Source organism: Sinocyclocheilus grahami, unplaced genomic scaffold, assembly GCF_001515645.1.
Source record: "Sinocyclocheilus grahami isolate Dianchi unplaced genomic scaffold, SAMN03320097.WGS_v1.1 scaffold110.1, whole genome shotgun sequence".
Lineage (NCBI taxonomy): Eukaryota > Metazoa > Chordata > Actinopteri > Cypriniformes > Cyprinidae > Sinocyclocheilus > Sinocyclocheilus grahami.
In genome coordinates this window covers 2,272,687-2,284,980 of record NW_015505289.1, presented here as the reverse complement: position 1 = coordinate 2,284,980, position 12,294 = coordinate 2,272,687, and the positions used below count along the sequence as shown (strand labels likewise).

The 12,294-nt window shown below is 36.1% G+C and overlaps 1 protein-coding gene across 3 annotated transcripts; it reads left to right on the top strand.

Annotated features, from left to right (window-relative positions):
• Positions 1 to 1,745: 1,745 nt before the first annotated feature.
• LOC107588970 (ras GTPase-activating protein 1-like) lies at positions 1,746 to 11,875 on the top strand. 3 transcript variants are annotated; one of them, XM_016277262.1, is made up of 26 exons: positions 1,746 to 1,832; positions 2,240 to 2,886; positions 3,521 to 3,673; positions 3,801 to 3,936; positions 4,033 to 4,103; positions 4,534 to 4,651; positions 4,760 to 4,791; positions 4,942 to 4,994; positions 5,073 to 5,223; positions 5,321 to 5,399; positions 5,485 to 5,608; positions 5,695 to 5,851; positions 5,940 to 6,027; positions 6,438 to 6,518; positions 6,607 to 6,764; positions 6,843 to 6,919; positions 7,001 to 7,173; positions 8,478 to 8,637; positions 8,713 to 8,855; positions 9,455 to 9,570; positions 9,671 to 9,757; positions 9,999 to 10,066; positions 10,203 to 10,291; positions 10,391 to 10,468; positions 10,860 to 10,994; positions 11,082 to 11,875. In XM_016277262.1, the coding sequence occupies exons 2-26, from the start codon at positions 2,399 to 2,401 to the stop codon at positions 11,163 to 11,165; spliced, it is 3,099 nt and encodes a 1,032-aa protein (XP_016132748.1). In that variant the 5' UTR covers positions 1,746 to 1,832; positions 2,240 to 2,398; the 3' UTR covers positions 11,166 to 11,875. The 3 variants fall into 3 exon arrangements, with proteins under 3 accessions (XP_016132748.1, XP_016132746.1, XP_016132747.1); XM_016277260.1 differs by having other exon boundaries at positions 2,235 to 2,886; XM_016277261.1 differs by having other exon boundaries at positions 1,746 to 1,847; positions 2,235 to 2,886.
• The last annotated feature ends 419 nt before the right edge of the window (positions 11,876 to 12,294 follow it).

Sequence of the window (12,294 nt, the reverse complement as noted above, 5' to 3'; positions counted from 1 at the left end):
AAAAATGAGTAGAAATAGAAGCACTTATTTGATTTGACTTCAAAAAACCCGGTCACGTGCTAATTGAAAATGATTTAATGTCCCATGCACACACCATATCACTATTTTGTCTCTTTCTTTCCACGATTTTATTGTATTACCAGAAAAAAAAAATCACGTCTTGAATCGTAGATAATCTGTTGTGCTCTTAATTATTACAAAAAGGCTTATTTATTACGCATAGCCTATAGGCTATTATACTACTTCATATAGCGTAGGCTATTCATATATTTACAGTAGCCTATAGATTTATTAAAAGTTGTGTGTGTCTGTCGCCCTCTGTAGGCCCACAGCATTCAACAATAATGTTCATGCATCTTCGAATTAGCCTAATTTATCATTTTAACATAATTTATACAATTAGCCTATTGTCAGTGTTGGGGGTAACGCATTACAAGTAACGTGAGTTACGTAATCAGATTCCTTTTTTCAAGTAACTAGTAAAGTAACGCATTAATTTTCATTTACAAGAGAATATCTGAGTTACTTTTTCAAATAGTAAGTAACGAAAGTTACTTTTTTTTCCAATGTATTGATTGACAGCTCTCCTGTCCCCATGTTGAGAGAAATCAGAAGATGTTACTGTAGTTCTAAAATAAATATGAATATGCATTAATTCATCTCACTCAGATTCAGTATTGCTCAAAATGAATAAAAATAATGCAACTCAGAATATGACCATTTACAAGAGAATATCTGAGTTACTTTTTCAAATAGTAAGTAACGAAAGTTACTTTTTTTCCCAATTTATTGATTGGCAGCTCTGGTGTCGCCATGTTGAGAGAAATCAGAAGATGTTACTGTAGTTCTATAGTAAATATGAATATGCATTAATTCATCTCACTCAGATTCAGTATTGCTCAAAATGAATAAAAATAATGCAACTCAGAATATGACGCAAACCTGCAATAATTAAATGTTAAACAACACAAATATGCTTTATGTATTTAATCCCATTCTATAAACCAATGTCTTTGCTTCTGACCTTCGATGATCCAGTTCAACCATACTAATAAGCAAAAATTACTCCAGACAAACATTTGTGTGTCTTTTTTTATTGCTGAAGTGTGTTGAAATGTCTTCTTCTGCATTCTACTGTACGGACGTAAATTTACTTTGCCTTCAGCCTGAGGCTTATTCATTTCACTTTTGGTGTGCAAAGGCTTTTATATTTGCCAAAAATATAACTTTTTAATTTTAAAATCCAAGGCTCAAGCCCTGTCCGGATTTGAAAAGTAACGCAAAAGTAACGTAACGCATTACTTTCAATTAAAAGTAACTAAGTACCGTAATTAGTTACTTTTCATGAAGTAACGCAATATTGTAATGCATTACTTTTAAAAGTAACTTTCCCCAACACTGTCTCTTGTTGCCTCAGTAGCCTACCTCGCATAAATTGCCTCTAATAAGTAAAACGGCTATTCTGATTATCCATGTAGCCTATAATTATACTCATCATTAATGATTAAAAACGTATAGCCTATACGTGTTATAAAAAGTTTCTAGAAAAAAGTTTCTAGAAAACATTTAAAAAAATTATAACATAATTTATATAGTTATTTTTACCTCGGTACTGTAATACATTAAACCGCCTCTAACAGGCTGCTCGAGTAAAACGGCTATTCTGATTATTAAACTTATGTTTAAATAACTTTAGGTGACTATTGGGAGAAACTTGTTACCATGGTAGATTTTGTGAAGGGTGGGTTCACGCGAGGTGGGAGTGTTTGAGGGGCTCAAACTAAGGCTGCGCGAGACTTCACAACACAACTCTCAACATGAAACTAGCCAACGTGAGTGAAACAACAGTAACGCAAAACTTCCTTAACATCATCTTTAACTTCTCTTCCCTACTTTTTAACACTCCTACCTCACTGTAAATAAGCCTAAGAGCTCAACTAACCTCAAACGCTGGACTTTTGTGGTGTCAAACTTGGCCAGAACCAAACTAAGCTAACGAGCTAACGCACATAGCCGTCATTTGGATGCAGATTTAATTTATGCTGTTTTTGTTTAGTCGTATTCTTTCTGAAAATGTAGCTCCTCATAATGGATTTGATGTTTATTCCCAGTTAAATAAGATCGTGTTGTGATTACAAAGGCAAAAATGCGCTAGCATCATGTGTAAACAATGGTATTTCTAAGGCATATTACAGTATTTGAGTTTTTCTAACTGTGTCCGTCCTTATTTTCAGATTAGGAGAAAATCAAACAATGAAGACCTGAAGCTGTCTGTCTTGTGTTAGACCCAAACCACCACATTGAATTAGAGAAAACTCTCCTAAAAGGGAATAAAGGTGTAGTTGTGCATTTCAGGAGGGGAAACCCTCCTGAATTTTGTCAGCTTCCCAGGGTGGCAATGATGGCAACCCAGGGTGGCGGTGAGGAGCCTGATCCCTTTTCGGTGGTGACCCGGATGGCTGGGGTAGGAGGAGACGGCACCACCCATTTACCAGCCTGTCGTGGTCAGGGGATACAGATCTCAGACCTAGGCTCAGCTTTGTCCATCCATACCACGGTTTTACCACCTAAACAGCCTCCTGGGGTCACATATTCTGTATTTGGGAAGGATCCGAGACCTGGAACAGTCATGTTTACCTCAAAGGGAGGTGGTATTGGACATGTTATATTGGAGTCTTTTTCAGGAGTTGGGAGGGGGATGTCAGATCCTCCACATGAAGGTGCTGTTGGTCGGATACCATCCGCATCGCTGAGTCCCGAGGTTTGCCTGGCAGCCCCTTCGATTCTTCCGCTGGGCATCATTGAAGAAGGCGATGCTCTGGATGTGCAGGAAATTGGGGAGGATGAGGAAGTTGTTTTAACCCTCACTGCGCCGCCTCCTAATCAGTGAGTCAGTGTAATATGACATTTTGCATCCCGTGAGTGTTTAAAGAGATAGTTCACCCCCCCCTTCAAAAAAAAAGGCTGAAAATTAGCTCACCCTCAGGCCATCCAAGATGTGGATGAGTTCATTGGAACAGATTTGGAGAAGTTACATGACTTGCTCACCAATGGATCCTCTGCGTGAATGGGTGCCATCAGAATGAGAGTCTAAAAGGCTGATAAAAACATCACAATAATCCACAATAATCCACACCACTCCAGTCCATCAATTAATGTCTTGTGAAGTTAAAAGCTGAGTGTTTGTAAGAAACAAATCCATCATTATTATAATAATAATAATAATTTTAATTGATGAACTGGAGTGTGTGGAATACTTGTGGATTATTGTGATGTTTTTATCAGCTGTTTGGACTCATTCTGACGGCACCCATTCACTGCAGAGGATCTACTGGTGAGCGAGGGATGCAATAACATTTCTCCAAATCCGTTCAGATGAAACAAACTCGTCTACATTTTGGATGGTCTTGAGGGTGAGTAAATGTTCATTTTTGGGTGAGCTATTACTTTCACTTTGAACTGTGATGAAAATAGTAAAAGATCATTTGGTAAGTACATAATAGAGTTTGTAACTCTACAGGTGGTATCATGGGAAGCTGGACCGGATGATCGCAGAGGAGCGTTTGCTTCAGGCCCGGACGGCTGGCAGCTACCTTATCAGGGAGAGTGACCGCCGACCTGGCTCATTTGTGTTGTCCTTCCTTAGCATGACCAACACAGTCAGCCATTTCAGGTGTTTGTTTATCTGTTATCTTTCGCCGCAGCTTCGGAAATCTTTATTTGCTTTCGTTTTAATCTAAAAGGTTTTGAGCCTAGATAATAGAGATGATGTCTTTGACCTGAGTAATGAATGTTTGCAGGATCATCGCCATGTGTGGAGACTACTACATTGGAGGCCGTCGTTTCTCCTCTCTGTCGGATCTGATTGGTTATTACAGTTACGTGTCCTGTCTGCTGAAAGGAGAGAAGTTGATGTCACCAGTCGCCCCTCCAGAGGTAGACATACAATGAAAACATTTTGTATTATTTATTAACAGAAAAATTGTCATTTTCACAATAAATAAAAAACAATGTTTTGTTTTGTTTTGTAAGCCTGTTGAAGACCGCAGGAGGGTGCGAGCAATTCTCCCATACACCAAAGTGCCTGAAACTGATGAGATCAGGTCAATTGATTTTTGATTATATGTTATTTTCAAATATATACACTAATGTGTAAAGTTTGGGGTCAGTAAGATTTTTTAAGAAATTATTACTTTTATTCAGTTAGGACACTTTATGTTGATCAAAAGTGAGAGTATAGACATTTACAATGTTATAAAAGATTTATGTTTCGAATGAATGCTGTTCTTTTGAACTTATAAGAATATAAGAATCCTGAAAAACAATGTATCATGGTTTCCACAAAAATATTAAGCAGCACAGCTGTTGTTTTTTTCTATTGATCATAAGAATCTTCAGCATATTAGAATGATTTCTGAAGGTGACACTGAAGACTGGAGTAATGCTGGAAATTCAGCTTTGTCATCACAGGAATAAATTACATTTTAAAATATATTCAGAAAGCTGACTTAATTAGACTTCTCTTGCTCACAGTTTCTTCAAAGGCGACACATTTATAGTTCATAATGAACTGGAGGACGGCTGGTTGTGGGTGACGAATGTCCGAACAGATGAGCAGGGTCTTATAGTCCAAGACCTGGTGAAGGAAGTGGTGAGTAGAAACGCTGTTTAGATAAAAAAATTAACACGTGTCCATAACTGGAGGAATTTGAATATATACAGTATTTTGACAAGGTGTCCTATATTATCACATTCACAGGGGCGTGAAGAAGACCCACATGAGGGGAAAGCGTAAGTTTGTTTATTTTGTTTTGATTCCTTTTGTTTTGATTGAGTGGTGTTAGTTTCCAGTAGTAGTACAAACTATATACTGCATAAAATTAATAGAAATATTCATGCCACATCTCTTATGATCTGCTCAACGTCTTCTGTCTATTTCAGCTGGTTTCATGGCAAGATCAACAAGCAAGAGGCTTACAACCTGCTGATGACAGGTCAGTCAGATAAAATGTTTAAAAGCAATAAATCACGAAGGGTTACACCTGCTTAACTCCTGTAATCGCTCTCCCCAGTTGGGCAGGTGGGCAGTTTTTTAGTGCGCCCATCTGACAGCACACCTGGGGACTATTCGCTGTACTTCCGCACCACTGAGACCATCCAGCGCTTCAAAATCAGCCCCACACCCAGCAACCAGTTTATGATGGGAGGCCGTTACTACAACAGGTAAATGCAACTTGTGAGCATTTTATGGCTTTTGGAATGTATAAAAATGCGTTTCATGACACATATTGCTTGTGTTTTCTTGTTTTTGTTTGTATAGTATTGATGACATCATTGAGCACTACAGGAAGGAACAGATAGTTGAGGGCCACAACCTCAAAGATGCTCTATCTGTCCAAGTATGTGCAACAGCCACTTTTTGAAAACTGATTCATTTTATTGATGTTATTGTGTGAAATGATTTGAAATGTGTGATTTCATCAGCACCAGGAGCAGGTGCTTACTGACACCGTCGAAGGCAAAGAAATCTACAACACCATCCGTAGAAAGACAAAGGACGCTTTCTATAAAAACATTGTGAAGAAAGGATATGTCCTGTTCAATAAAGGTATTGCTAACATTTCGGCGTAATTTTACATTGAAGGCATTATCAAAATAATTTTACTAAGATATTTTGTCTTGTGGCTCTTATAGGAAAAGGAAAAAGATGGAAAAATCTGTATTTCATCCTTGAAGGGAACGATTCCCAGCTGATCTACTTTGAGAGTGAGAAACGAGCAACTAAACCAAAGGGTTTAATCGACTTGAGTGTGTGTTCTGTGTATGAGGTCCATGACAGCATGTTTGGCAGGTTTGTTTCTCACCGTGTTATGCACCGATAATAGTTCAACTTCAGGTTTGATTGAAATAACTGTAGGTATTTTTTGTTTTTTCTGCAGGCCAAACTGTTTCCAGATAGTTGTACAGCACTTTAGCGAGGAGCAGTGTATCTTTTACTTTGCTGGAGAGACACCGGAACAAGCTCAGGTAACGATGCCTTCATTAGCAATGCTGGCTAATACACTTTCATCAGAGTAACACTGTGTCTAAGTGTTAAATGATATTTCATATAAGTGCTCTTTTGAACTTTGTTTTCATCAAATAATCATAAAAATGTAATGTGTAAAGATACCAAAGATATTTTTTTCAAATAAATTCAGCCATGGCAAGCATAAGAGACGACTTTGAAAAAATATTAAAATATATTACCGAAACCCAAACCTTTGAACAGAAGTGTATATATATTAAAATTAGATTAATAAATAATTTGTTTGGCTGTAATATTGTCATTTTGCAGCAGTGAGGATGGAAAATTTGTTTTGGTTGCACTGTAGAACACTGAATATAATTCTGTTCAGTTTATTTGTGCTCACTTCTTACACCCTTCAACTGCATAGGACTGGATGAAATGTCTGCAAACCTTTTGTAATAACCTTAGGAAGCCCAGCCAGCCCTGCTCAAACAAACGCCTGCGTCAGGTAAATGCTCACTTACTTCCTGTTGTCTCATGTTATATGAATTACAGCAGTGGTACTCCTCATTTGTTACTCACATGTATCTTTACAGGTCAGCAGTTTATTTCTCAATGTTGAGGAGGCTCACAAACTTCCCAGTAAACATTTCACAAATGCCTACTGCAACATTTACCTGAACAGCATTCAGGTAGCAAAGACCCATCCGCGGGAGGGCCAGAACCCTGTGTGGACAGAGGAGTTTATTTTCGAGTAAGCCGCCTCCTCAGATATTGATATAAATTTTCTAAAATTGAAAGTTTTTATGAATGTTTCCCAATATTCCTGCAGTGACTTGTCCAGCGAAATCAACAGGTTTGAGATCAGCCTGAGCAACAAGACGAAAAAAAGCAAAGAGAATGATATTTGTACGTTCCTTCTTATTACTTCATGTTCAGACTTTCAAAACTGTTTTTGTATGAGGAATGACATACACTCTTCTCCCGTAGTGTTCATGTGCTGCCCTCTGTGTCGGCTACAAAGGGGTAAGATGATTGACGAGTGGTTTCCCCTGAGTTCCCACGTGCCTCTAAAGAACGTGGCATCCAGTTCACTCCGCCTGAGAGTGCGCTACTCTGTGGAGAAGATCATGCCCGTGGAAGTGTACAATGAGTTAAAAGAGGTGGGATTTCACTGGGAACACACATGAGTTTACAGTGGGTACGGAAAGTATTCAGACCCCCTTAAATTTTTCACTCTCAAATGGCTGCAATATAACAAAGAGTGAAAAATGTAAGGGGGTCTGAATACTTTCCGTACCCACTGTATATATAAAAAGGGTCAACAATTAACTAAAATTCAGTTACTGGCCAGTTGGTTAGTAACTGGCCTAGAAATTACAACATATCGCATTTCAGTTATAATATAAAAACATTAGTCTGACCTCTGCTGATGAAAGGGCAGTTATTTTTACTGAAAAAATGCTGATACAAGGAACTGAGGAATCAATGCAATGTTGCAACAAAAATTCTGTATTATTGATTATTCAGTGCAAGTTGAAGGTTGTTTTTTTCCCCCAATTTTAATGTCCACCATTTAAAAGCCAGTTAAAAGTCGATTACTTAGAAAAGCTTTAGCACACTTCTGTCAAAAAAAAAAAAAAAGCCACATGATTTAAGGTATTATTCATCCAGTTATATCCTGAAGTCAAGTAACGCACTATATAATTTCCCTTAGAAATATGTCACATTATTATGAAAGCCCGTTTCTGCCATGGAATAAAAAAGATAGGTAAAAGAAAGGTAATTTAGACTTTTTATCTCAGAATTCTGACTTTTCTCTCACAATTTTAACAAATATAAAAACAGACTTGCAAGATACTGTATAAACTCAGAATTGCAAGTTAACATCATTGCAAAATATAAACTTGCATATGCGAGGAAAAAATTTCACACTTGAAAGATTTTTTTGAGAATTCTGAAAATACAGAGTAATGACCAGTGAGAAATATTTTTGGCAGTTGAGACCATTGTTATTTTAGTTAATTTTTTATTATTTATATATTTTTAGGGTATTTTATTAACATTTTTAGAATTAGATTTTTATATTTTCAGACTACATTTGAATTTTAATAATATTTTCAGTAATTTTGTTGTGCTTTTGTCATTTATTTTTTAAATATTACCATTTATGTTCATTTTCTTTTACTTCAGCGTTAGTTTTAGTTTAGTCTAAGTTTTTATTTATTTCCATTTATTAATTTTAGTGCTTTAATTTAAACTTATTTCTGTTAGCTGTCAAGGTACCATTTCAGATTTTAGTTTAAGTATTTCTTTTCATTTCATTTCAGCTGTATTTCAATTAACAAAAAAGTTTTTAATAGTTTTAGTTAATAGTAATAACCCTGGTAGAGACGAAAATTATTAGTAATTAGTTTACTTTAGAACTGGTAATTAATTCCAGCATATATTATTTGATCCTTTACAGCTAGTTCTGCTGAAGGAGTTTCATGTGATCAACGCTTTGGCCCACGTGTGTGGACAGGACCGTACTCTCCTGGCCAGCGTTCTGCTCAGGATATTCAGACACGAGAACCTGGAGGCCCAGCTGCTCAGAGAGCTCAATGACCGTGAGATCAGCGCTGAAGGTACTTCTTTTATTCCTCGTTATGCTGCATGGCTGAATTTGTTAGAATTATTCACAGAGTTGCTTGTTTTTCCAGATGAAGCTACGACTCTTTTTCGCGCCACCACTCTGGCCAGTACTCTGATGGAGCAGTACATGAAGGCCACGGCCACTCCGTTCGTTCACCATGCTCTTAAAGACACCATCCTCAAGATCATGGAGTCTAGACAGTCCTGTGAGGTATCGCTTAGATTTTTTTAATGCAAACTAAAATGGCATAGACATGATCATGCTTAAAGGCACCATATCCTTCTTTTGTAGCACCTTTTTCCACTGAGGTCTACTAAAAATGCTAGTTAAAATTAAAAAGTAATAATTGTGACTTTTTTTCCCCGTGCACATCTGAGAAAAAAGTTTGAACTCTGAGATGTTAACTCACAATTGCGAGTTTTATAACCTCTTTCATTTTTTTATTCCATGGTGGAAACATGCTTCCATAAAAATAAACAAATAAATAACACGATAATTTAATTACTAGTTTAATTATTAGGATTAATTATTATATTATAATAAATTGTATTTGATAAAAAAAAAACATCCTCTCTTTAACATTTTGAATTAAACTGAATCTGTAATACTTTAATATCTAAATGACCTATTATGTTTCATGACTGGCTAACCTGTCTGCATGTCAAATTATGCAACCAATAGGCTTCAAAAATTAATGAACCATTTTTGGATCTGATGTGTCTTAGTCTAGTCATGTAGATTGGTCATTTTTGAATGTATACTAACATTTTTATGCCTGGTAAACGTACTTTGTTTCCACTGTAAATTAGCTCAATCCCTCTAAACTGGAGAAGAATGAGGATGTGAATGTAAATCTCGCTCATCTCCTGAGCATTGTGTCCGAGCTGGTGGAAAAAATATTCATGGCTGCTGAAATCCTCCCTCCGTGAGTCACTGACATGACTTAAGGACTACTGCCAATAAATCAGAACAATGATATAATGTGAAAGAATAAACATCTGTACATATTGATGACTTTTTTGCAGGACTCTCAGGTTCATTTATGGGTGTTTACAGAAAGCTGTACAGCAGAAGTGGCCCAGAAACACAACCATGAGAACTAGAGTTGTAAGGTATGGACATTTCTGTTTTATTGCAGGACGTTTTGGACTTTTTTAGAATTAAATATGATTTAATAAAAGTAAATAAATAATTTAATACATTTAATTAAAAAATAATTACAATTGTTCATTTCATTAAATACTAATTCAACAAGTATATATATGTATGTAATATTATTTTAATAATAATTAATATTTACATATTATAAAATATTAATGTTATTGTGATTTTTTTTTTCCCCGTCTCTTCCAGTGGATTTGTCTTCCTCAGATTGATCTGTCCTGCTATTGTCAACCCAAGAATTTTTAACATCATTGCTGGTGAGTGCAGATGAAAACAATTTTTTTTGTGAGCTGTGAATTACCAATTGAATTTGTAAAAATTCAAAAGCATCACCAACATTTTTGGCAAGTTTTAAATGAATAAACTTCAAAAAATGACATTCTATCTCTGCAGACCCACCTTCCCCTGTCACATCCCGGACACTCACCTTAGTGGCCAAAGCGGTCCAGAATCTGGCCAACCTGGTGGAATTTGGTGCCAAAGTAAAACAAACACTTGAAATGGATTTTAATAGATTTTATAGACTTTCCATGTTCCATAATTGTTGCTTTCTTCAAATACTTAATTTTGTCCCATCTCAGGAGCCGTACATGGAAGGAGTAAATCCATTCATCAAGAGCAACAAACACAGAATGATCACATTTTTGGACGAACTTGGGGTTTGTCAGTTTCTCTAAAACGCCTCGTTTTACTGCAAATGTTGCTGAAAAAAATGTGGTGTAGGATGAAAACAATTTTGCTATTAACAAAGAAACATCAAGTAACATTGAATTAAACAAGACATTTTTCAAATACAAAGACTGAAATTGTATTTTCTTGTTTTGAATATATATATATATATTTTTTTTAATAAAAATTAAAAAAAAAGTTTTTGCAGTGTAACTCAGTCTTGTAAGAAATAAATTAGATGTCCTCCAGGGGGCACAATTGCTCCAGGGTCCACATTTATCAACATGGAAATACTCAGGGAATAACCACACTAACCACAATGATTAAGTCATATTCATGTGCCTTGTGCCATATGTCTAGTGTGTCATTTGCTCTTTTCAGAATGTCCCAGAGCTGCCTGAACCCACAGAGCACTTTAACACTGACCTGGCCCGTGACCTCGCTGCCCTGCACCAGCTCTGTGTCACACACTTAGATGAGCTGAGGATACTCAGTAATGAGAGGGGCTCGCAGCAGGTACCATTATAACTTCTGAAATGTTTTATGATGATAGCCAGTATTTATGGTCTCATGTTGTGTGAAATTGTTCTGTTTCTCTCACAGCACATCTTGAAAAAACTCTTGGCAGTCACTGAACTTCTGCAGCAGACCCAAACTCAGTATGCAGTGACCAACAGCAGCCGATAGACTGCAGGATTTCACTCTGCTACACACTTTAAAAGCTTTTACATGTCTGTTTTGTGACATTATAAACCACTTTTGATCATAGACGTTACATTAGACAGAAAAGGCAGTGAGTTTATCTGCACTCCCTTATTTACAGGATGTGTTTTCATAAAGAGAAGAAATATGAAGAGAAAGGTTCCACAGTTGTCATAAAAAGAACAGTGATGTTTTCCAGGTGACAGTAGTGATGTTGTCCAGGTTCATAACAACTGTTTGCGTTCTGCAATGTCAAACACTATTACAGCTTCTTCTCTAAAAACAAATTATAACCACATTTTACTGAAAAATCTGTGATGCTTGACAAGTGGAGAAGGAAAAAAACACAAGTAAACTAACTGAAGCTGCGAAAAACATGCCTAAAAAGACCAAATATACTTTCGAAATTTACACTGATTAAGAGAAAACATTCTTTATATCTGATTTTATATATCTGTCTGATATAGGAACTACCCAGAAGTGCAAAAGAAGGTATTTTGTATCAAAACTATTTTCATACTTGGAATCACAGAATTGAAAATAATGCTTTTTGCTTTGGAATTTTGCTTTTGAATGATTTCCTGACAATATGCATAAAGATGTGAGTGAAATTACACTATCAGGTAGGCATGCACTCATTTAATACGTTCTTGTAAAAATACAGTGATTATGTTTTCTAATATATATGCAAATAAATCAAAGGAATTTTGTCATTTGTTTGTCAATTTTATTTTTGAATTTCTTACCATTTCTTGATTTTGGTGTTTATTCTGTGTCCTTTTAATATGTTGTATATTTAAATTGGTGATCTTGCCTCACAGGAATAAAACTCTGAATATTCAGATTAAACTACTTTTTTTTTTACAATTACACAACCTTTAAAATCTCAACAGATTTTAAAACAATAGGCATCATATACATAAACGGTAAAAACCTAAACGCATAAATGAAATCAGTGTGTTCTGAAATCAATCAATGATAGTCTCAAGCATAGTCTGAAGCCTGAAAAAAAATCAGCCTCTGATTTTCTGTAAAAAGTCAAGACTTTCCTAAATCTGCAGACTGGCCCTCAAATCTTGGCAAAACTTGTGTAGTGTATTCCAGCCTTAAGATC

What these genes read in the sequence shown, in the direction of transcription:
- LOC107588970 (XM_016277262.1), top strand. Translation starts at nt 2,399, where the DNA reads ATGATGGCAACCCAGGGTGGCGGTGAGGAGCCTGATCCCTTTTCGGTG. An exon ending in AAGACCTGGTGAAGGAAGTG is followed by an intron (nt 4,652 to 4,759) that starts GTGAGTAGAAAC and finishes TCACATTCACAG; the next exon opens with GGGCGTGAAGAAGACCCACA. An exon ending in GGAGGCCGTTACTACAACAG is followed by an intron (nt 5,224 to 5,320) that starts GTAAATGCAACT and finishes TTGTTTGTATAG; the next exon opens with TATTGATGACATCATTGAGC.